Here is a 27,394-nt window from a genome sequence, read left to right as displayed (position 1 = left end):
CCACACCCAAATCTTGTATTATGTAGGATAAATAATTATGTAGGAATTTTTTTGATAAATCAAAATGCAAGTCAAAACTTTGAGAAGTTTCTAGATAGCTTTAAAATATACATGGAAGCAGCGGATTTGGCCAGCAAACAAGATAGCAGAAAGATTGCAATATTTTTAAATCTAGCAGGGGAAGAAGCCCAAGACATATTTAAAACATTTAAGCTCAGTGATGAGGAGAGGAAACATTATAATGTTGTAATAAATGCGTTTAAAACATACTGCTCATCAATGAAAAATGAAACTTATGATAGGTTCCTCTTCTTCACTAGGGTACAGGAAGAAGGCGAAGAGTTTGATAACTTTATGAAGGATGTAAAATTGCCGGCAAAAATTGCAATTTGATTCTCTTGAAGACTCCCTAATAAGAGATAGACTAGTTAGTGGGATTCGAGACCAAGCTTTGCAAAAAAGACTTTTAAGAATTCCAAACCTAACTGCTGCAGAAGCCGAAAATCAATGCAGAATAGCAAAGTGAGTACCTTCCAAGTCAAAAGCCTCAGAAAAAATGCAGAAGTTGATGAAATTAGATACAATAGACCCTCCAGGAGCAAAACTCTAGAACGACCTGCAGAAGCTGTCTGTAACAACCAATATAACTGTTTTAAATGTGGCACAAAGCATGGCCCAAGAAGTTGTCCAGCCTTTGGGAAAATTTGTAACAATTGCAGAAAACCTAATAATTTTTCTTCCAAGTTGTAACAAAAAATAAAAGGCATGACAGGAAGTTAGACTATTCGGAAAAGAGGTCAAGCACCGTTTATAACATTAGCGCTGAAACCTCAACTTCAGAGAGTGATGGTGAACCTTACATAGATGAATTAACATTGGATAATGTAAAAAAACAATAATAAAGGTAATTTTGGACTTTTGATATATTAATAATTAATGAGTTTGTAAATTTAAGCTGGATTCAGGGGCTAATTGTAACTGCCTACCGTTTAAAGTTTGTAAAAAGCTTAAAAGTTGTAGATAAAATTGTAGAAAATAACCTTGAACTTAACACTTATGGAAACAATAGAGTGATAGCCATAGGTAACATTATTTTAAGTTGTTTTATCAAAGATAAAAGTTATGATATTAAATTTGTGGTAATAGATTGCAACAACAGTATGCCCATCTTAGGTTTAAACACTTGTACAAAAATTGGTCTAATAAAAAAAGTAGATACAGTAAGTACTTACTCTAAAGGAAAAAGTGAACTGTTAACAAAATATTCTAATGTTTTTCAAGGCACTGGCAAAATTCCCTATCAGTATGTACATTTAAAACACACAGTATGTACATTTAAATGTACATAACTATGTACATTTAAAACACCATTTGGAAAATTTTGCTTTAATCGATTGCCTTTCGGTTTAAATGTTAGTCCTGAGGTATTTCAGCGCATGAATGAGAAAATATTTGGGGATTTGCCGATTAGGATCTACTTTGATGACTTCATCATAAGTGCTTCAACAGAAGAAGAACATGATGAAATCATTAAAGATGTAATTAAGAGAGCAGAGAGGTCTGGTATAAGATTTAATAAAAATACAATACAAAGTCTCTGAAGTTAGTTATCTTGGTCAGGTTTTTTCCTCTGAAGGTGTTAAACCTGACACTGAATATATAAAAGCTGTTCTGATGCTTAAAGAACCTAAAAATAAAAAAGAATTGTTAAGAATATTAGGTATGTTTAATTACTTGTCTAAATACTTACCGAATCTTTCTGAATTGTTGTCACCGTTAAGAAATTTGATTAAAAATAATGTAGAATATAAGTGGACAGAAGATCACTTGGCAGTCTTCCAAAAAATTAAAAATATAGTCTCTAAAATACCTATATTAAAAATATTTGATCCTATGTTGCCCATAGAAATACAAACTGATGCAAACCAGCATGGTATTGGCTGCTGTTTGCTACAGGAAGGTAGACCAGTAGCATTTGCTTCTAGAGGCCTGACTGACACAGAAACTAGATGGGCTCAGATTGAAAAGGAGTATCTGGCAATTTGCTATAGTTTAAATAAGTTCCATCAGTTTGTGTATGGTAGAAAAGTAATAATAAAATCTGATCACAAACCATTGGTGGCAATTAACAAAAAAGGCATTTGTAAAATAAGTTCTCGTTTACAAAGATTAAAATTAAAAATGATTAAATATGATTTTGAAGTACAATACTTGCCGGGAAAACATATGTACATAGCAGATCTCCTATCAAGATCATTTATAAAGACCCCAGTTAAAGATGATAAAGAACTGAGAGAAATTGTTCACTCAGTTGAGTTTGATCTACCCATATCTGTGGAGAGAATTGAAGAAATCAGAGCTGCAACCAACAATGATCAGATTTTGTCACAGATAAAAAAGTTTTGTCAAATAGAATGGCCAAATAGAAAATCGATTTTAGAACGTGATATCAAAGCATTTTACAATATTAAGGACGACATACATATTAACAATGATCTAATTTTTCATAACTTTAAATTGGTCATTCCTAAATCGTTAAGACAGCAAATGTTAAATAAATTACATGTAAGGCATTTTGGAATAGAAAAGTCCAAAGCTAGAGCTAGGAAAATATTTTATTGGCCTGGTATATCACAAGAGGTACAGAATTTTGTATCGAAATGTAAAACATGCTTAAAATACAGTCGGAAAATTCCTAGAGAACCACTCATTCAGCATGAAAGATCAAATATTCCCTTTGAAAAAGTGGCGGCTGATATTTTAACTTATGCAGGTCAAGATTATTTGACTTTGGTTGATTACTTTAGTAATTGGATAGAACTTATTCCTTTAAAAAATAAAACTGCAGAGGAAGCAATTGACAAGCTTAAAGTTGTTTTCTCTACTCATGGCATACCAACTAAATTTATGTCTGATAACCAACCATTTAACAGTAAGAAATTTAAAGACTTTGCTAAAAGTTGGGAAATAAATTTGATAACCACCAGTCCAAAATACCCAAAAGCAAATAGACTAAGTGAAAAAGCTGTTAGTATTTGTAAAAATATCCTTAAAAAATGTTATGATTCAGGTAATGACATTCATAAAGCCTTATTAGAATATAGAACATCCCCTCTCTCTGGTCTAAATATTTCCCCATCAGAGCTATTGAACAAACGATTGCTTCGAACCAATTTACTTGTTACTAGGATGTTATTAACAGAAACAGCTGATTTTGACTTTGAAAAAATTAAAGAAAAGAGGATTAAAACGAAAACTTTATATGACAAGCAAGCTCACGAAAGACCTTCATTTGTAGAAGGGCAGAGTGTAATGATAAAGAAAGACAATCATTGAGTACCAGGTGAAGTGGTTCAAGAACATAGTACTCCTAGATCATATTTGGTGAGGGAGGATAGGGATAAGGTTCTAAGAGGGAATTCATCGTTCTTGAGACCAAATCCAAATCCGGTGTCTCTGGAATCCAATAATGAGGATTTATTACCTATGTGCAAAACTGATGTCTCTAAATCAAAATTTGAGATTCAAACAGAAACATCTAGTAGTAATGAAAAATCAGATAAAACTCAAAGTAAAACAATTATACCAGTAACAGGCCCTAACAAAACCCGCTCTGGGCCCTGATTCTATTTCATTTCGATGTCGAAATTTAAAAGCGACTACGCCATGACAGTCGCAATCGCTAGCGATTCTCATTTATTTCGATTGTAGTTAAAACTGGGGATATTTACTTTATCATTTTGACACTGCTGAAAATTTGGGTTGGCCCTGTTGTTTATTGGCTGCACTATGCTTGTTGAATGTTTGTTGTTTGTTTTGTTTACGTTACGTGAACGCATGATACTATGACTGTGAACGTCTTTTTTTTCTTGTTTGAGTTGTTAAATCATAAATATTGGCCATTCTCAATTATATTTTGAATTGAAAGAAAAGATGGCAAGAAAAAAAGGCGATGTGGGAGGTCCTTAAGTTATAACCTCTAAGATTTGACTTAGTGGTTATATTCTAATCTATTTTTAAATTTACTGCAGCTTAGTAATACTAACCCTAAACATTTTGGGTATCCTAGAGGCATAAACACCCTCTTCCAAATATGGTTCTAATACCCTTATTAAATAATTTGCAGCTTGTTTATTAAGACGGAATTGCTGCCTAAATTGAGCATCACTTAGTGAAAAAGAATTTCGAGTATCCCGTAACATTCTTTTTATCCTCCGTTATGGGCGTCGGATATCTATCCTCTCTAATTCCTCCAAAACTAGCAAATGTCCGTAAAACACAGCCATATTAATACTTTTTGCCTCAGTTTTCCTTGCAAGGATCAAAACACCGCCTACCTAAACTGAACCGAAGTTCACTTCTCCCAGTCCAGTCAGTCATGTCAGATTAATTTCGACACGAAATGAAATTTCAACCACTTTCTTGAAGTTGAAATTAATTTCGATAAGTCGAAAATTAGTGACGTCGTTTGGTTAGTTCAGCTGAAATCCACAAGGTTAGCAAAGTCGCATTTCGACGTCGCCATATTAATTTCGACATGTTTTGAGTCGAAATCTCAATTAGAATCAGGGCCCTGGTCATTGCATTATAAAACCAGCTAGATATAGAGATTAATCATATTTTAAATATTGTATTTTTTAGTTTAGTGTTTTCAGTTGTTTTTAAGTTTTGTAAAAGAGGGAGATGTAACATAAACAGCTTAGTGTGAACCAACCTTAACATGAGTTAGTTCACCTGTCGGTGTTACGCATGGACGTATAAATAAAGAAATCTTTATTTATACGTCCATGGTGTTACGTCTGTCACTTGTCACTAGAGAACAGACATTGTAAAAGACATGATACTATGATTAAGAAGATAAGATATTGCGCATAAGTCGTGACGTAATTGGAGACTTGCACGTTCGTAATGTCAGTTTTTTGTATGTGTCAATAAATAATCTTTATTAAATAGTTTGGAGATATCCTTTTGTGTACGATTATTGTAATTATTAAACCTTTATGTAATATTATTATTTTGCTAATTAAATGATTTCATCACAGAATGCATAAAAATCCCATTTAACTTTAACAAGAATTCAAATCTGATCTCCAATGACGGCATGCGCGAACACGACCGATTTTGTGCTACGGGAAGATCCTATCTTGTTAGTCATAGTATCATGGTAAAAGATATGTAGAAGTCTAAATAATAAAGGTTAAACTAACAATAGTTGTCTCAATCAAACATTACATAGAGTCAATTAAAAACAAAATAAAAAACAGATCACCACCATTTATATACACTATAATGAAATATATGACTTTCTGGGAAAGACACCTTGTTCACGCTTATACCCACAATTCAAAATTAAAAAATAATATTCGATTAAAAAAGAAACTAGACACCAATAATCTCTCTTCAACAGAAGAGACAGATGAGCAACTATCTCAGGCAGAATTCTAACATGTACATTTCGTTTAATGCACAGTGGAATATTAATGGGTTTTATACCCATTTAGAAGAGTTAAAACTTTTAATAAATGTTTTCCAAAAAACAGAATAGCACAACAGGCCAGTGGCGGAGTAGCTATCTTTCTACTAGAACTAGAAACATTCCAATCATTAGGGAAGGAAGCGACTTTTATTTGGATACCTTCACATACTGGTATTTGCGGAAACTAAAAAGCAGATCAACTGGTAAACAAAAGTCGAATGAGCTCAAACCACACTGCAAAGTTGAAAATATATCCTTACACCGATCTAAAGAACCTGGTACACTGTACTAATACTTGGCAAAATCATTGTGAAAAATTAGGTACAAAATTAAATATAATTTGCCTAAAAATAAATGCTGTTCTGGAGAATCCTTCAAACAGAAGAAACCAAGTTATTATTAACCGTCTAAAAATTGGCTAAACTGCCTTAACACACAAATACTTAATAACAAAAGAACCACTACTAATCTGATCCACTGACCGTTAAACATATCCTGCTTGATTGTCCGTAATCCATAGAAAAAAGAAGATCCCACGAAATCACAGATGATAATTTCAAAACAGTTCTCACCAAAAAAATCTCAACCGTGTTAACCTATTTAAAAGACATCAAGTTGCAATTCTATTTAGTGTAATATTTCTTGTGTTTGTTTTATCCACTAATAACCCTGCGCGGTTATTATTACAGATAATATATCCCACAGAATGGCAGATAATGATCTCAAAACAGTCCTCACTAAAAAATCTCAACCGTGTTAACCTATTTAAAATATATCAAGTTATTCAATTCTACTTAATGTAATATTTCTTGTGTTTGTTATGTCCACTAATAAGCCTGCACGGTTGGTATGGTTTTGTGTTTCAATAAAATAAAATAAAATTTGATGGGCTGTTTTATTGTATTATAAAGATTTTCTAGACGAATTATAAAGGTCACAAGTGCAATTTAAGTGGTTGAAAAACATTGAATAAGAAAAGGCTTGTTTCCCCTTTTTTTGTATTTATTGCTATTTTGCAGCAAGGATCATAAATTACAACATTTTTAGCCAGTCGCATCCTATAAAAACTTGAATTATCGCTACTTTATTTTATTACGACGTTGGTCCAAACAGAAATACTTTAAAGTTAGGAATTATAAGCAGGAAAAGTAAAAGAAAAAACGATGTTTTGAGTAATTTTTAAATAATTTAATTTTTTTATTAATATTCCCTACCATTTGAGAGAGACGATAAGTCAATCATTATTACTGAAGAGTTATTACAAATTTTTTTCTGCAGAAATCCTAATGCATCTCTCACAATCTCAAAACAGATCCGCCCTGGTCTAATAATGTTTTATACAAACAGCTCTATATGTAGAAATATACAGTATTAATATATTTAGTTTACCGTATATTTTGAATTTTAGATATGATTAAGAAGAGTTTGGGAAGGACTGAACCAACAAGTGGAATATTTATATGTAGCCAATGTGGACAGATTTTTATCTCAGATAAAGATCTTGTTTACCATGCAGTTATTCATAAGACAAAGCCAAAGAGAATTATAAATAATTCGACTAATGTGGATAATAACCTTTTATTAATGAAGACTCAAAAATGTTTGGAAATAGAAGACGTAAATAAGTGTTTTGAAACTGCAGATGTCAAACCTCACATTTGTAGCCTTTGTTTTGAACAGTTCCAGTGTCAAGAAAGCTTTGAGATTCATTTCTACACTCGTCATAATAACTTTCAGTGTAAGATTTGTTTAGAATATTTTAGCAAACAGATTTTATTAGATCACCATATGTCAAATCACACAGGTAAACAGGATTTTAGGTGCCGTTTATGTCACAAAAAGTTTACTCTTCAGCGTTCCTTGACAAAACATGTAAAACGACATGTTAATAAAAGAATTATACAGTGTAAAATCTGTTTGAAAATATATAGAAGTGAGATCTATCTAAAAAAGCACATGACTAATCATACAGCGATTAAACGATTTAAATGTAATATCTGTTCTGTTGCTTTTAGCTCAAAACATCATCTAAGAAACCATAACACTATTCACAATAAGGCTAAATATTTTAAATGTGGTATATGCTGGATCCCATTTAAGTCGAAAAAGCGATTAAAAGTACATTTAAAAACTCATTCGATAAATAGTAAACACGAATGCAGGATTTGTTCTAAACAATTTGATAAAAAAAAGTTATTAGCCCGTCATATGTCTAGTCACCCCGGTTCAAAAGAGTTCAAATGTGATATTTGTCCTAGTGAGTTCACGAGAAAGTCAGCATTACAAAAACATCTTGCCCGTCACGTACAAGGGAATTCAAGGCAGTGTGAAATTTGCTATAAAATATATCAAAGTGAGTCAGAACTGAAAACCCACATGATTGTTCATGTGTTTAAACCAAAATCTAAAAGTATAAGACTTTTTCATCGCATTATAAAAGAAAAACAACCACTTCAGAGTGAAACTAATGAAGAAATTGCACGTGTCTTTACCGGTACTAAAACTCAAGAAGATATTAAGTGTGATGAACAGAAAAACGCATTTAACTGTAATGAAATTGAAAATACCTTTAGCAATAATAGAACAGGAGAAACTTATTCATGTATAAAAACGGAAGGGCCTTTTTTATACGATGAAACGAAATGTACTATATATAACGAAACAACTGACCCTTCTTCATTTAAAAAACTGAAAGATGAGCTTACATACGATGAAAAAAAGGTAGAATCTTTTCCAAACAGTGCAACGGAAGGCAAACCAACACATTGGTATAATTGTGTTATCTGTTCCATGAAGTTTACAGAAAAATCCCATTTTGATGAACATTTGATTGTTCATAATCAAGATAACTATTTAACATGCAATATGCAACTTCCCAAAGGAGATGTTTTTAAGTGTCATATTTGTTTTATGAAATATAAAAGCGAAATAGATTTAAAACAACATGTGTCTGCTCACACTGAAGAAAGTTCGTATCAATGTCAAATGTGCCCCAAAAAATTTAAACAGGTCAAGACTTTGAGGTGTCATATGCGACTTCATACTGGAGAGAATCTTTTCCCATGTAAATTTTGTAACAAAAAGTGCACAACGAAATATAGATTAGAAATACATATGCTCGTCCATTCCGATTATAGATTGTATAAATGCAATATTTGTTCGGGTAGTTTTAAAACAAGTAGCGGTTTAATTCGGCATGAGTTTGTTCACAAAAAACAAGAAGAAATTAGATGTCTTGACGCTGAACATGCAGTAACCAATAAGCAGGCAGAGTATTCATCTACAAGTGATGAAGAGAACAATATGGCACCTAACACTGAAACTGAAAATAGTACTGTATGTAAACCAACATTACAATCGTGTACAGTCACTGATTCTGTAGTAGAAAAATTGCTTACAGTCAATAAAGTTGAAACGATAAAAACTTTTGAAAACTCTGGAGGTGGAAATCATTTTTCTTGTATAGAACAATCATTTATGGTCGATGGGATGAAAACAGGGAAACCATTCATTTCTAACGAATCTAATATAAGTGCCTTTAACTTCATCAAAACTGAAGAGGACAAAGTATGTGATGAATCCGAGAAATCGATTATTTTTAACGAAACAAAAGAATCATCTACATGTGTAAAAACGAAAGGAAATGAAATATCTTTCTCTTGTACAAAAATTGAAGCAGATATAACGTTTGATGAAGAAATTATTAGAGGAAGTGAATCAAAAGAACCGGTTTCTCAATATAAGACAAATTATAAATGTTACATTTGTTCTAAATACTTTTCAGATAAATATACTTTGCAAAGGCATGTTATGGCAGTGCATAATGAAGAAAAATCGTTTACATGTAAAGAATGTAACATAAGTTTAAAAACTCCTGACTCTTTAAGAAAGCACATGCAAATACATACTGACGAAGATATGTTTGAATGTAGAGTCTGTTCGAAAAAATTTAGAAAAAAGTACCTACACGATGATCATATGCGGAGTCATACAGGAGAAAACCCTTATACATGTAGCCTTTGTTCAGCAACGTTTAGAAACAGGACCTTGCTAAGGAATCATATTGCATCAGCTCACATAGCAGAAAAGAAAATAATTTCTGACTTAGAAAAACCATTTACTTGCAATATTTGCTCCAAGAAGTTCACTGCACAGTCTAGTCTAGATCGCCACATGGGCCTTCACAATAAAGGGCAGTCTTTTAAATGTAAAATATGCTCCAAGGAATTCAAGTTGGAGGTATATCTGCATAATCATATGCGGTACCACATTGGAGAACGGTTTAAATGTACAATCTGTGAGAAAGAGTACCGAAGAAATTTTAATTTAAAAGAACATATGCTTACTCATTCAAAAGAAAAACAATTTAAGTGTCCATTGTGTCCAGAAGAGTTCCATACAAAAAAACTTTTTTTTAGACACAAAGCCAGTCATCTTAGCGATCTGACGTTTAACTGTGAAGTTTGTTCTCAAACTTTTGTGAATAATTATTCATTCAAAACCCATATGAGTAAGCACCGCCAACAAAAGGCCCACACATGTATTATATGTTCAGAGACGTTTCCACGACATGACGATTTGAAAACTCATCAACTTACTCATGGCAAGAAACCATTCAAATGTCATATATGTCAAAAACGATTTAAAGCAAAAGGGAATTTGAAGTCACATTTAAATAGTCACTAATAGATTAATCCACGATTTTATGGAATCTAGTCATTCAGTTTTTTATTAATAAGCTCTAATGATAGTTAATTGTGATTTTTACGAATTTGTCTTGATTCCAAAGATTTGTATTAATATTTAAACTTTATCGTCATCATCACAATCAAGCCTTCTGGGTGGATCTATCCGTTGTCAATTTGTAGTACCACTTTTCCTAGCATCATCATCACCGACACCATCCAAGTGCCTATCTTTATGTATATTTTGTTTGGGGAAACTGACAAAGATTTCTATTTTTATGATCACTTCTTTTCTCTATGATACTGATATGTGTTTGTATTTATTATCTATTTAATAGTTGTACTTTCTTCTCCAGATGCAGTTTTCTCAATTGCCTCCAAACATTAATCTCGGGAGTCTTTGTTCAAGGGCGAATAAAAGGTTTTTGTTCATGTGGATATAGTCCATATTTTAGATTTGTATATGAACACTGGTAATATGAGGATTTTTTGTTTTGTACATGTTATTTTTATTTTTTGGCTTCCTAGTTCCTAACCTAACCTAAACTAAAACAGCAACCTAAACTAGCACTTGTTTGCTAGCATTATCCGTCGTTTGATTTCTCTCGTAATATATTTTTCATTGGTCACAAGGGCGTCTAAATATGTAAATTTGTATACTACCTCAAAGCCAGAATTGTTGACCTTGATAATATTTCTGACTTTGTAATTGGGTGGCATTAAATTCCTATATGTAAAATTATATTATTCCTATTATAAAAAAAAATTTGATGCAAGAGGCACAAGATCGAAATAGATGGAAAATTATGAGGGAGATCTATGTCCAGCAGTGGATAAGCGAAGATTGAATGATGATGATGATGAATTGGGTGGCAACAAACAAAAACTAGTTTTTTGTATGAAAATACCATACCTCGGGCTGAATCCGGACAGTAGGGTCGAATTTGTACAAAGCCGCCTCTGTCTACTTCTACTTCACTGTTACCAATGCGTACGTAGCGTTCCAAATTTCGTTCAGGTTTGCGCATGACGTCAGGTGGTGAGAAGATTATTTAAATATCTAATGCATTGCTATGCTATGTGGTTTAAGGTTTTAAGCTTTTAACATCAAATGTGAAACTTTCTAGAGATGCTGTTTTGCTTAGTATGATTAAATATAATTATTAAGAACATGTCTAATATTCGAAATCAATTAAAACATGATTTTTTATTCTTAGGCAAGATACATCTAATTATATATTATACTATATAATACTCGTACTTAGCTGCATTGAAATAAAGTTAATAATTAAATTGTAATGTGTTACATGATAAAAAATGTTAAAGCTGCGGTAGTAATAAAGCCTATCAGTTATATATTATCAGATCAAGATCTCTTATACATTAATTTTATATTTAATGGTCACGCAGTCTAAGGACTATTCAAATTTAAAGATGAATATAATATCTATTTATCTATAATACATTTTACTGAATAATAAGAAAACACTAAAGCATATAAATTATTCAGTAAACATTTGGGGGAAAGGTATTTTAATAATAATAATGTTTATTTAGAAGCTCACATAGATTACAAGAAACAAAAAGCATATTAAGTACTAGGTAAACATAAAAACTCACTGAAATAGAGCTACTATAAAAGTAGCACCCCTTGTGCGTGAGACTTAAAAATATATATTCAAACAAAGAAATATTTAACAATTGTATACATATAAATAGTAAGTTACATATGCGTACTTTCATTAAATACATTAATTTTAATATAACATGTGACACGACAGTGAGAACACAAATGTGAGTACGTGATATTAATTGCAGTAAATTCAAGAAATGTAGTTTTTAATCAAAGTCCATGTAGATATTTATTATTTATTACTATTTTTCATTATTCAGTTCTTCATAGAATTGTGTTGTTTTGTTTTTAATCCATTGTCTAATTTCATATTTATATCTGTTTTTTATAATTTTAAATTTGTTTTTTAAATTTTCTGGTAGAAAATTGTAAATTTGGGCCCTGTGTAACCAACGTATCTCTGGAGTATGGATTTATTACATTTAGGTAAAATTGCATTATTCCTTGAACATCAAGTTTGTTGGGCATGATTGTTAAAGTTTATTATCTTTTTTTCATGTATATGTATAAGGGCTTTGTTACAGAATAATTTACGTACAGTTAAAAATTGACTTTCATTATAATAACAGCTCGCTAGAATATCTTAAATTTTTTCCATAAATAATTCTAATTAGCCACTTCTGAATATTGTTTATAGAATGCAAGTAATTACTCCGTATTCCACCTCATCCTAAAAGGCATAGGTAAGTGGAGATTGTATAAGTGCATAATAAAGAATTCTTAAATGAGTTATTCCTAAAAATTGTTTTAAAAATTTAAATCTTGATAGTAGCCCTCCTAATTTAACTACTATATTATTTACTTGAAAATTTTAATGTTAATGTTTATCAATTTATTATACTTAGATATTTAATCTCGTAGGTATATGGAATTTCATGTTTTGCAATGACTTTTAATGAGCAAAGATTTGAGAGGCTACTTACATAAGATATAAATGGCATATATTTTGTTTTATATATATTTCGGTGAGCTTATTAAACTGAAACCATTTCTGAATTATTGTAGCAAAGTCTGTTTCGGCTTTTTGTTTTTAATTGCCCCATGTATTTGCATCATAGAAAATAGCTATAACATTTATAGATCTCACGGCTGCCTATGACACTGTGTGGAGAGAGGGCCTTATTTATAAGCTGATGAAAATCATACCTTGACTCAAAACTTGTCAGCTGATAAACAATCTACTGACTAACAGACTGTTTCAGGAATATATGAATGATGCACAGAGTAACGTTAGAAAACTTAACAACGGCTTACCTCAAGGCTGAGTGCTAGCTCCTTTATTATTTAACCTTTATACAGCAGATATACCTGAAACAAAATCGAGAAAATTTGCTTATGCTGACGACCTGGCCATTTGCTGCCAAGATAATAGTAAAGAAGCAGGAGAACGAGCTCTAAACGAGGACTTAACTACACTAAGTAGCTATTTTAAGAACTGGCGCTTACGTCCTAACACAAGCAAAACTGAAACCTGTTTCTTTCATCTGTCGAATCAACTTGCGGGCGATACTCTCAATGTAACTCTAAATGATGCAGCTATCAAACATAACAACAACCCCAAATATCTAGACGTCACACTTGATAGAACACTCACCTTCAAAAGTCATCTTACAAACGCAGCCGGTAAACTAAGAACAAGAAATAACTTAATATCAAAACTTGCTGGAACAACTTGGGGTGCTTCTGCAGATACTCTTCGGACCTCTGCTCTAGCTTTGGTTTTTCAGTGGCAGAATATTGTGCACCAGTATGGCTAAATAGTGCACATACAAGCAAAATCGATGTCCAACTTAACCAAACCATGAGAATAATCACTGGAACAATAAAACCAACGCCAGTGAGATGGCTGCCTACTCTGAGCAATATTGCTCCACCAGATCTACGCCGTACAGCAGCATTAGTGAGAGAGTACCAGAAAATTGTAGCCAACGTACAATTACCAATACATCAAGATATCCCAGACATCTCAAAAGAGCACCAGCGACTGAGATCTAGAAATCCTCCAATACGATCTGCCCGAAAAATTGGTAATTCCTATGATATACATACCCAATGGACAACAAGATGGATGCCAACAGTAGAATCGGACTATATTAAGATATCCACCCCAACTCAGGGTTTCATCGGATCAAATCTGCCCCGGTCCACTTGGGCAAGGCTTAATCGTATACGTACCGGATATGGTAAATGTGCTGATTCGCTGTTCAGGTGGGGTCGTGCAGAAAGTCCACAGTGCGATTGCGGACAATCTAGACAGACCATAAGCCATTGTGTTTCAGACTGCTTGAATCGTGCCTACCGTGGAAACCTCCAGGACTTTGCGGAATGTTCCCCAGAAGCAATTGAATGGCTATGTAAATTGGACATTAATATTTAGTGTCATTCATTCTATCTTTAGCGTTTAAATAATATATTTAATATATATGTATACCTATATTATTGTATTTGTATATATATAGTACTGTGAAAGTCCATACGCTAAATAAATAAAATAGAAAATAGCTGTGTCATCTGTAAAACTTTATCTTACCTGTAATATTCAGTCTGAATAGATCTGGTTCTAAAACTGATCCCTGCGGAGCTCCATAGGATATAATTCTTCATGTTGTTGCCTGTTTAGAAGATAACTTTCTAGGATATCATATGCAAGCCCTCTAATGCCATATTTTTTAAGTTTAGTTAGCAATATTTTATGTGAAACAGTGTCAAATGCCTTTGATAAATCTACAAATATACAAAGAGCTGGTCTTGAATTATCAAGAGCTTTGTAGATGTTAGCTGTTAGAGCACAGATTGCATCTTCAGTGAATTTTCCTTCTTGAAATCCATACTGACATTCAGATAGTATCTGTGGGAATAGATACACCATCGATTTTGTTAAATGTTGCTGAATTGTATATTAATCTATAACGCTCAATTTGAAACACATTCAAATCATTTTGTTTAAAAGTTTCCGTTAAAATTACAAAATCGAAATCTCTCTTACATTCAGATAAAAAATTACAAAGGCATCAAAATTTTTTGACAGCTTCTTATATTCATATGCATAATATTAAGAGGTTGTATTAAATTATTAATTAAGGCATTAAAGTTTGTGATTGATTCTATTATGCATTATTTTTTATCAACTCCTTCAAATCTTGAATAAATGCATCCATATTTAGTGAATTGATTTTAATAGTTAAATAAAAATGTTGAAATCTGTTAATATAAAGAATAGAAATATTTTTAAACAAATATTAAAATATAGTTTTTTTGTGAAAAAAAAAAAAATTCAAGACAAATAATAAAGGTCCATACGTTAATCACAATAATTTAATTTACTATTTTGTTTACTCTAGTCTACTCACAGCCTGACGTCACAGAACCCGACCCGTCTGTGCAATGTCATCTTCTTTTCATTGTATCATGGCGCGAACTCACAAATCAACTATTTGTACTGAATTTTGTCGGGTCTGAGTTAGTAGTCGAGATATAGTGATGTACGTGACACCGTAACGTTTTGTTGACTCATACGTATTTTATAACCTTTAAATTTCAGGCTTTTTTTTTAATCTTAAAAAGAAACTGCTGTACAAGAAAAGCAATTGTATGTAAGAGCTAGGGAGTGGCAACAAACTGTTAAGTGGTTTGTTGACAATCTATGTATAAAATATTATAGTTGTATTTAGCCTAGTTTTTTTTTAGAAATTAATTTGCATACATTTGTCTTCAAGTAGGGCGAATCTGGACACCATGGTGCGACAGTACAAAAAGAAAGTAGGTATAAACTTCATGAATTACAATTTAGAAAATATGGAGAGAGCTATTTATGATGTTAGGAATAAAATGAAAACCTTAAGACAAGCTGCTGAATATTATCGTGTACCAAAATCCACCTTGCATGATAGACTCAAAGGCAAATTGACATTTCAACAAGGTGGACAAAATGCTCCAAGTGCACAAGAAGAAAGAATGATAGCACAAGGTATCATAAAATTTTGTGAATGGGGGTTTCCCATGACCCGTTCCGATATAAGAGTCTTAATAAAAAGCTATCTGGACAGAAAAGGACAAACTATTAGAGTTTTTAAGAACAATCTACCCGGGATCGACTGGTTTTATACATTCCTTAAGAGAAATAATCTTCTAACAGAACATATGGCCCACAATATAAAGCGGTGCAGGGCAAACGTTACACGAGAAACAGTTTTAAACTATTTTAACAATTTTAAAAACACACTTAAAGGCGTTCTCCCGTCTCACATTATCAATTTAACTGACGACCCGGGTAGAATAAAAGTGTTGTGCCGCCGTGGATCAAAAAGGGTCGAAAGAATAATGGATTCGAGCAAAGCCAGCACATCAGTTATGATGGTTATCAGCGGACCAGGTGTATTTTTAGCCCCATATGTGGTGTACAAATCGGTACACTTATATCCATCATGGAGGGAGGGCCAGAAGGGTGTGTCTACAATAGAATAAAGTCAGGCTGGTTCGACTCTCCAACATTTGAAGACATGTTCGATAAAATTCTTCTCCCATATTTTAAAAAATTTCCAGGAAAAAAAGTAATCATAGGCGATAACTTAGCTAGCCATATGTCTATACATGTGGTCGAAAACTGCGAAAAGTATGACATTCAGTTTTTGATGCTGCCTTCAAATGCAACGCATTTGTTACAGCCGCTATACGTCGTTTTTTTTGCTCCATTTAAAAAGTGGCGAAATACCCTTACCGAATGGAAAACCAAAAATAAAGGATGTATTCCCAAGTATGAGTTTCCTGGACTATTTAAAAAAGCCATTGTTCATATCAAAGATAATATTACGTCTGGTTTTAAATCTTGCGGAATTATTCCATTAAAGTCAAACGACGTCATCAAAAAGTTACCAGCTAGAACCTTCAGAAACTGAAAACCAAGACCACTAGACCAACACTCTTCAAAACTTTCTTCATGATAGTAGACAGGGCGCAACCCAAGAACGTTTAGAAACACGGGGCAAAAATTTACAGGTGCCTGCAGGTAAAGGGGTAAGCGTAAGATATTTAGAACAACCATTAACCGGAGAAGAAAGGGAAACTAAAGAATATAGAACAAGTTGTGAGGATGACCAAAGTGGAACAGAGCTAAGAAGAGGCCGAGGTTGAAAGTGAACAAATTGAAATGGGTGAGACCAATTGTTCTATAGACATTAATACTTTTGTACTTGTTAAATTAGTTTCACCAAAGAATGTAGATAAATATTATGTTGGGAATGTTACAGAGGTATTGATAAGAAGAAAAATCTTTATCTTGTCAATTTTCTTAGAAAGCAAACATAAAAAATGGGGGTCTATTTTACGTATCCTCAAATAAAAGATGAAAGTGTAATTGAGGGGGGTCAAACTTTCAAAATTTTTGAAAAAGTGACAGATATGAGACGTCAGAGATAACAATTTCCCATTCTATTACGAATGGAAAATATTCGAATCGAATAAATTTTTTCTAGTTTTTAGTTTAAATGTGGAATTTTGAGTTTTTTTGTTAGTCTTATTTTATAGAATGTGTTTAGAATTAAGGAGCCCTGTTTTAATTTATATTCATGCTGTTGTCGAAATAAATTTTTTTATCTTATTCTTTTTCTTTTCTTATATCTTTTCTTTCTTTTCTTATCTTATTCTTTCTTCCGAAAGTTTTTTTATCTTTTTCTGTCCGAATTGACCCCTATTCACGGCCGAATACGATTTATAATACAAAATAATATGTCCGGTTTCACCCCACACGTAGGGGCGAATTCAGGCACTAAATAACCCAGAAAATTAAAGTGTGGCAGTAAAATTTTAAAACTTTTATCAGAATCCCTTATGCTGGAGATATTAAAGTATTTAAATTATTTTTTTGGAATTTTTTAGAACTATTTCAAACAATTTATTGTCAAAAAACTGCGAAAATTGTTTGGATTCGCCCGAGTCACGGTACCTCCTCAAACACATTATTATCCGGTCATTCCGTTCATTTTCTCGGTTTTTCTTGGCCCGTCCTTTTCTCTGGTATGTTCTTACATTCAAATTCGAACTAGTCATTTTGTAATGGAGGTCTAGTCTACTACTGGACTAGTCTTTTTGATCCTGAAATCTAAATGAATATGAATGAAAAATAGATTTGTATAAGACCCAATGGAAGTTATTTACAGTCCGACTTTGAACACTGAATACCTATAATGTAATGATCCGTAATACTGTAAGGGCGATTTTCAATATACTGGATACATTATTTGGAACTTGTCCTGCGCATAATAAAGGTTCTTGGGACATATACAAAAACAACAAAAGTATTCTATGCCACCAAAGAAAGAGTTGTTACAATAAATAAGCGAAAAATGAGCTATCTATCATGCAGTGGGAACCCCAATAATTATAAGCTTCTTCAACATAACCAGCGACTTAAAAATTAGAGAGCAAGTACGGAATACGTAAAAACAAATGTGTTGGTAAGCTTTTAGAATGACTATATTAGCAAAATAGAGACAGATACTCACAATCTAAATTAATTATTTATTGTAATAATATGGGCGCAACCGGTTTCGGTGTTTACAATAATATATACCCTATCATCGAGTAGTAGAAATGTAACTATATTAAACTACTTATTTTGTTAAAGTTAATTGACCACTATACATGGTTGAGATAAAGTACGGAACCAACCAAATACCAAATAAAATAGACGCCATTCATGAAACTTTGCTTGCAAGTTCAATGACACATAACGGATGTGACACCATATTTTTTGTTACTACTCTACTTCTATTCTACTCTATCTATTTAAGTTATTTTCTTAAAGTTAATTGACCACTTTACAGGATTGGGATAAAGTATGGAACCAACCAAATATCTTTGAAATGAAATAGACGCCATTTATGAAACTTTGCATGCTAGTACAATAACACATAACGCATCTGACGCCATATTTTTTGTTACTACTATACTTCCGGTTTTACCAGAAATACCCTAGAGTTATTTAATGGGACATGTATGTTTTTGCAGATTTTAAAAGAACTTATTATTCCTAATTCATAAAGAAGAGATAAATAAAATTTCCCCAGATCTACTGAAATTGTGACGTCAGATACTATCCTTTACTTGTAATTGACGTCACCATCTTCTTCTTTGGCGAAGAAGGACGAGTATTGCTGATGATGTGGAACGCATAGCGGAACTAAAATTGAACTGGGCAGGCCATGTAGCGAGAATGCAAAAATTACAAATTGGAGACCAAGAGCAGACAAACGTAGTGGAGGAAGACCACCTACATGTTGGGTTGACGACATCAGGCGTATCACCAAAAATTGGCAACAAAGAGCACAAAATCGCAAAGAATGGAGGAGTTTAAGGGAGGCCTATGTCCAGCAGTGGACGTGATAAATGAAGGCTGGATGACGATGATAATGATCTTCTTCTTTATAATTCTCATAGATCTTAAAGTTATATTCATCGATGGTTACATATTTCTAACGAATATAATAACTTTCGCAGTTTCTTCCCTTTAAAGATTCCATATTTCTCTTATTGGCTTGAATTTGTAGAAATGTTCGAACTTTTTTCTTATGTGAGTTGTTTTGCCATTAAAACGCAAGCAATATAAAAGAAATTCAAATAGGTTTTTTGTGATTGTGTTGTGACATATTGGTGCGCCAAATTTTTCTTACCAGATATCTTTGAGGTAATAATGTGCCTTTTAAGTGTAAAACCGAAGCCCTTACAAACCCACAGGTTTTGCTTTATGCGATGCACGTAAATATCACTGTTCGGAAGTTCTAGTTCTCTTTTTGTAATATTGATAATTATATCTATAATTTCGCAGGTATAGAATATTTGTCACTTATTCCGGATTTATAGTATCTTTAGCTCTTTCTTTTAGACCAGGTGAACGTGTAACAAGTTGTTGTAAGTACCCCACGTTGTGGTTTTATGGTTAAAAAGAGTCTGTTTCCGACAGGACAAAATAATTAAAGGCTTGAATTAACGATGCTTTTTAAAACTGCCAAAATGTAGGTATTATTCTAGCTTTAGTGTCAATATTTATATTTATTGGTATGTTTTTATGTGCATGTGATTTAATAAAACAAATCTTGACTATGAAAATATACTTGTAAATTATTTTAATTGCATTTTTATTTAACAAATGCTTCATGGTCATAATGCTATTACTGTAATCAGGTATGGAATAAAACGTAAACCAATGTGAACCTAATAATTGTAAGTGGCCAATGAATAATCTGGCATCTGAAGCTACATCTACTGTACAAGCTAATTCTCTTGAAACTAATGCTATTGATTTATTATCAAATATGGTTGCATTCAATAATATTTTTCAGTGCTGAAATATTGTAAGTGAGAGAGGTGTTCTATTGAATTTAGTATTTTCTAATAGTCTCAGAATCAATAGAGATGATCTTATTACCATCACCCTCCGCTTGTAACTTTCTTAAAATTTAAAATTACTAACAGTGAAGATATCCCTGAACAATATTATTACGATTTTGATTATGAAAACTTTGAAGTTATTAATGATTGTTTAGGTGCAGTTTTGTGGGATGAGTTGCTGTTGGGGAAGTCTCTAGATGAAATGATTAGTATATTTTCTGATGTCTTATACTCAATTATCGAAATTCACGTCCCTAATAAAAAAAATTGGAGAAGAAATTTCCTCCGTGGTTTTCACCTGAACTACGGGAACTTGTTATACTCAAAAAATAACACACCAAGTACACTGAATTTTGACTGTTATGACAAATTTTCGTGTCAGATCTCAGTGTAAAGTACTTTTTAAACAATGCTACAATCAGTATGTGAGTGATGCCCAGTGTTCTGACATTAGGTTTATTTTGGAAATTTGCAAATGCCAATAAGGACCAGAATTCCCTATCATCTGAAATGTTCCTTGGTGATGGCAGGCCAATTATTTATCTGAAACTGCTAATCTGTTTGGCATTATGTTCCAAACATGAATTGGGACATAATGGGACTATCAGAAGTTAAAAGAAGAGGTGAAGGGTATGTGGACTTACATTCAGGCAACAGGCTCTACTACAAAGGCAAAAAATATTATACATACGGTGGAGTAGGTTTCTTAATCAACAAGAAGAGAAAATCACAAATTCAAATAATTCATAGCATCTCGAACAGGGTACATACATGATCTTAAAACTAAATTGACAAACAGAATAAAGATTAGACAGAATAAAGATTGTACAGGTTTACGCTCCAACTGAAAAAGTAACTGATGATGAAATAAATACTTTTTACGAAGATCTTAAAAAAACTATAGACAACAACAAAGAGTCTGGTAGACAACAAAGAATAATGGGAGATTTTAACGCCAACAAACGAATACATAATATATATGAAAACGCAACTATGGTAGTACTAGACGAAAATACAAATCCCATCCACATTAAGAGAAGAGTACAAGGCGACGTAATATCTTCAAAGCTTTTAAATCTAGCCCTAGAAGACCTCCTCAAAACTACAAATTGGTTAACGTATGGCATCAACGTTAATGGTAACAAGTTAAATCACCTCAGATTCGTTGATGACATTGTGATTATAGCGAACACATTCGAGGAATTACAAATTATGATGAAGGAACTCACAGACAGCTCCCTTAAAATGCATATGACAAAAAAAAAACAATGACCAACACAAACGATACCAGACGTATAATTATAAATGGCAGTGAGATAGAACAAGTCAAGGACTATATCTACCTAGGCCAAATCACTAAAAGAGCAAGACTGGCATGCATCCTTCCTATCATGACATATGGATGTCAAACCTGGACCCTAAACAAGGCAAATATGAATAAACTGGCCACAACAGAAAGGGTAATGAAAAGAGCAATGTTAGGTATACGACTGTCAGATAAAAAGAGGAACGACTGGGTAAGATCAAAAAAAGTTGAGGATATCACAACAAAAATTGCCAAACGTAAATTACGCTTCGCAGGTCACACTGTTAGATAAAAAGACCAACGTTGGAACGACACAATACAACATTGGAGACCTTATAACGGTAGACGAATAAGAGGAAGACCACAGATGAGATGGATGGACGACATCAAAAGAATAGCCGGAACAAATTGGAAGTATCTTGCTCAGGATAGAGATCGATGGAAGGAATTGGAAGATACCTATGTACAAAAATGGGCGAGAGACGGCTAAGAAGAAGAAGAAGCCAATCTATTTGCTTCTCATTTTTTGTCCGTGTATCATAACGTTAATGTAACATTAAACAACTGGTAGTGATCAGAATGTTTCTAATTATACTGTTAGCATTTCCGAAGACTATGAACATCTAACTAATCTGAAACAGTAACTCCTAACTTATATTGAAATACTGTAGTTTTGTGTTATCTCGTCCCTTATATTACGAACTGTGTATGTGAAAACTGATAAATGTTTTTAAACCTCTACAAACCAGTGGGAACGAAAACTTTTTAAGTTAGATGGAACCCAAAAAAATATCCTCCACAGAACTGTACTTTCGTTTTTCTTTCCAAATAGGACTCAAGCTTCGTATTAAGTATGAAATAAAATATGAAAGTATGTATTAGGTAAAATAGGCGAAATCGATATTATAAGTCTCCTAAACTGAATCGTAAATCATTACAAAAAAACATTACGTGATCTTACTTTTCTATTTTAATTTTAACAGATAAGTGGGTAATATCATGGCGACGTATTATTATCTACAATCGGGAATATCGTGCGGCAAACACAAAAATTTATTACCTTGACGAGACTTATGACCCCGATAAAAACAACAACAAAATACAGTAAAAAATCATTAAAGTTTGAATCAAACCATTACAACTTTATTATATGAACATTCATAGTAAACATCTTAATACTTTATTGATATTCTTCCCTCACAGATTCACGAACAACAAATAATATCATTCGCACAGAATGAATGCTCATAACCAAAAGTCCGTATTTATTCTTCAAACAATTAAAAACCAATATTTCCAACTTCTTATTGGAAAGAGAGAGAGAGAGGGGGGGGGGAGAGGACAGGTAACGTTCATTTAATAAGCCTTCGAAAAGTGAAGCTAGTTTCGATATGACCACATGTTTTGATACCCTTACGTTGCCCATTATTAACTCTCGCTGGGTTACCAGGTCTACTGATTTTTCAGTTGATATTAACTTCAATTTTCTGATTTACTGAAACACTATGACTATATCGATATACTAATATATATACACATAGGTGCAAAAGTTTGAAATATTGAAATATTTCATCTTTTTATCAATTTTTATATATAAACTCTTCTGAATAGTTAAACATCATTTTGTTTTAATTCTCCACAAGACTAAATAAATCTTAAAACCAGAAAAACGATAAGCAAAAAAATTATTTATTCTCTTGGAGTGAAAAACTTACAATGTACAACTTACATTTAAAAATAAATTAGTATAGAAAAAAATAATTTTTAATAAAACTAATAATTAGTATTTCCTCCATTGGCCTGTATTCATGCCTGTAGGCGATTTGGCATGCTGCCGATTAACTGGTCGAGCTGGGCTTGCGGAATTCTCTCCCATTCTTCACGAGCAGCATCTTTTACTTTAGGATTGTTTCACTTCTTAATGCGTATTTTGAGAATGTCCCAAGCATGTTCAATAAGTTTCATGTCGGGGGAATTCGAGGGCCACTGTAATGTAGATATTCCTTCTTCTTCCAGAAAATTTTGTACTGCTGCTGTTCGATGAGGAGGTGCGTTGTCATGCATAAACACAAATTCATCACCTACTGCCCCTCGGAATAGACATACGACAGGATTTAAAACTTCCTCGATGTACACAGCACCAGTGGCTCTTCTCTCCAGAACCAGCAGTGGTGTCCGTGTACCACTCATAATACCACCCCAAACCATAATACTGCTACCTTCAAATGGGACACGCGATTGGGCTGTTTCTAGTTCGGTTTGTCTTTCTGGGGCCCTCCAAACCAGTGTTCTTCGCGAATCAGATAGCAAGCCAATTTTTGACCCGTCAGAGAACATCACGTTATTCCAGTTAGGACCATGATACACCATTTCTATAGCTCCTTGCAACCTTACTATTTTGTGTTGGTAGGTTAGTTTAGGAACACGTAGCGGTCCTCTACGATACACATTTACCGCATTTCGTCTGCGTGTTATTGTTTGCCGTGAAATAATCAGTCTTTGAAGCCTAGAAAGTTCTCTGGATATATCACTTTTAGATTCCAGACGATTTCTGCGAGCCATTAATGTTATTTACCCGTCTTGAGATGATGTTGTACATCGACTTCTACCACTTCTGGGACGATCCTTGACGTCATTTGTATCTTGGAATTTTTTTTAATTTTCGATACAGCACTCTGGAGTAACATCAACAATATTCGCGATATAACTTTGACTCAAGCCCTGTTAGTAGAATATGGGACACTCAAACCAGACAGACACACTGCGCATGCGTCGACATAGACCAGACATAGCGTCGGTAAGCATTGGATCTGCATTACCGGCCAACGTATAACTTAGCATGGTTCCGAACCTTTTAGTCATGACCGAAACCATTTCAATTCTATTAATTATATTTTAACTGTTTATTATTTTAATTTCTGTTAACCATTTTTTATTCTTATATTATTTTTAATTAATTCATTTTTTAAATTAAAGAAAAAGTCTTTCAGAGGTAGGATTTGAACCCGTATGAAATATTTACTAGACCAGCTTACTGCACGCGACACCACGAGCGACTAATGTTATGTGCTCAAAAGAGTATAATAATATAATCCGATTAGCAGCTGTGTAGGAATTTTAAACATATAGGTACTCCTCGTTTTTATTGCTGACAAATTAAGTGACTAAGATGAATATACTAAGAGATAGAAAAAAAAATAGCAGGTTAGGTTCTCGAAATAAATCAGTGCGGTAACAACTCATTTATATTTTTTAAATAAAAATTATCTATTATAAAAGAAAGTTTTTAATGAGTTCTAATAAACGAAAACTATCATTGACCCGGCAATATTAAATTGATATATAGTGGTAAACCGCCGTACAAGATTTTAAATGGACAACTTAAAGAAATATCAGTTTCTAGTTGTTGGATATTTAACGAGATGACCCAACTGGTTGACTTTAAACGAATATTAATATAGATACTACACCTACAATTCATTGAACGTCTGCTGCTTGACAAAGGCGTACATTGACCTTTAATGCACACTGGTTGACACAGTTCTTTCATGCACACATATCTCGTACACTGCTCAATATTGACATACAATTTCGTCATACACTCCCAATCAAACAACCAGTTTGAATGGTAACAATAATTTTTAGGAATTTATTCACAACGCGGTACTCAGAAACTTCATTTGCCTAATACACTTTTTGTTATTCTAAACCATTATCTTTTTTAAATGCAACACAGATGAATGTCGTTTCATCCTGTCAAAAAACATCTTACTTTCACTCTCTTATACTTTAACTTTATTGTTGGAAAAACTTTTAAATATTCGGAATTTAATAACATTTATTCAATCTAGCTATTGGAATGATACCAAAAATAATTTTTGTGCACAGGGTTTTCAGAACTTTCATTTGCCGTTGCTATTCTAAACCATTGTCATTTTAAACACAGCACAAACATGTGCGCGCGCGCGACGACCATCGCATCAACCTTTCAATTAACGATTCTTACTATATTACTTATTCGTGTTACCAATAAAAATCGCCCGTGCAAGACGGAATAAGAACAGAGATGGTAAAAAAGGTGGATAACTCTAGAATCAATAAAAATCCTTAATAGATGCATAAGAAATTATAGCCGTGGCACAACACACAAAAAGAAAGATCGAATAAACACGAACCGACCAATTAGTCTTTTACCACACCCATGTAAATTATTAACAAAGATTACAACAAATAAATTAGATTTATACCAAAGAAGGATTCCACAAAGGATACGGTACGAATGATCATCACACACACTCAGAAAAATGCAAAAATTCCACTCAAGTTGGCATTTTTTAATAACGCTTGCGATTCCATAGAACAATGGGTGGCAATGGGTAGTTTATGCATTAGACAACGGCAGAATAGACCCCGATATAAAAAGCTCTTGGAAAACATTTATATGAAAGCAAAATTTAAAGTTAAAATCTGTGAAAGCTCAATAAGGCACTATTAATGGGGAGAGGTGTCAGACAAGAAGATACGATGTCAGATAAGTTCTTTACACTTGCTTTGGAGGATATTTAAAAAAACTGGAATTGGAACAAAAAATGAAGGTATTAACATCGATGGACGCTACTTAAATCACTTGCGATTTTTAGATGACATTATACTGATTAGCACTTGTGCACAGGAGTTACAAGAAATGTTAACAGACTTAAGCATTGGAGATAGTACCACTAAATATTGAGAAAATTAAGGTCATGTTAGCTGCAAAGGTTGAAAATGTAGAAGAATATGTGTATTAACAGTGTGTAACAGATTATGTGTCCTACTAACTATTTTGCCGTTGGTAGGTACGTACTTCTTTATAAAAAGGTATATAGATACAAAAGGACTTGGGTTTATTTTTTAATGGAATTTTCACTTGCATAGGAAATTTAATACTGTATTTTTAAAAATGTTATTTTTTTTTATTTAACATAATTTTATTATTTCATTGCCGAATTAGATGTTTTTTTTTTATTTGCGGAAATTTCGTAATGTATTTTATTTGTATTATGTATTTTTATGTAAGAATCCGATTAATAAGAGCTGCTTTTATTTCATCCATTATTTTATGTTATCTTGTATATCGCTTTTTTAATATTTATGTTTTGGTCTCATTTGTGTACTACATATGATATCTGGATAGAAGGTTATCCCAAAACAAATATGGTTAAGTGGTAAAATAGGTATTTGTGTTCAAAGGGGTAGTAGTGCTCATGCAAAAAAAAAGAATGGTTAATTTATTTAACAAAAATATACCACTTTGACCAATATTGTATACTTCTGAATGTTTTATCTCCTATTCAGGGGTAATAAGTAATCAATATAAGTAGTTAGTGTCAAATGTGCAATTATCTTTATAAGCAATAGCTTACTGACTTCACTCTACATGTTGAGTCCAAATAATTAAACCTTGGCTCTTCAGAAAAGAGCACTTTAAATTGCAAAGTAAATTGCGTGCAGAAGATCGTGTTCTGTGCAAGCTTTTTCTAGCCTATGACAACTAAGAAGGTGTGATGAATCTTGCACCACCCCACATTTATAAAGGTTATCGGTATTTGCGGACAAGAATCCTCCAGGCAGAATGAGAATAATAACTACCAGAAGGAAGTTCCTCATGAGAATTCAATTGGCGGGGATCAACTTCTTTTTTTTTGGCATGATGACTTTTTCTGTTAAATCTTACAGTTTTTTCTTGATTTGAGTCGGCATACAAAGGGCTGGTATTTGTGGAATGGATTTTACGAATCTAGACTTTGTTTGTTTCGTTCTCTAGCGAGTTATCTTCGAATATTAGGTATGGTGATAGCTACGATATGGTAGAGCTTATGTATGGATCTGAGTATTATTGTAACAAACTTCCGCTGGTGATTTTTGTTGAC

The 27,394-nt window shown here is 32.9% G+C and overlaps 1 protein-coding gene across 1 annotated transcript in view; it reads left to right on the top strand.

Annotated features, from left to right (window-relative positions):
* Positions 1 to 19,914, top strand: part of LOC140436964 (uncharacterized) — a 33,141-nt gene extending 13,227 nt beyond the window's left edge. Inside the window, exon 3 of the mRNA XM_072526152.1 lies at positions 6,885 to 19,914. Within this exon, the coding sequence (XP_072382253.1) occupies positions 6,885 to 10,162 (3,278 nt within the window). The 3' untranslated portion in view covers positions 10,163 to 19,914. The remainder of the gene's footprint in view (positions 1 to 6,884) is intronic.
* Positions 19,915 to 27,394: the final 7,480 nt, after the last annotated feature.

This window comes from Diabrotica undecimpunctata, chromosome 3, assembly GCF_040954645.1.
Source record: "Diabrotica undecimpunctata isolate CICGRU chromosome 3, icDiaUnde3, whole genome shotgun sequence".
In the NCBI taxonomy this organism is placed as follows: Eukaryota; Metazoa; Arthropoda; class Insecta; order Coleoptera; family Chrysomelidae; genus Diabrotica; species Diabrotica undecimpunctata.
The sequence above is the reverse complement of the archived record's forward strand: the minus strand, read 5'-3'. Positions and strand labels throughout refer to the sequence as shown.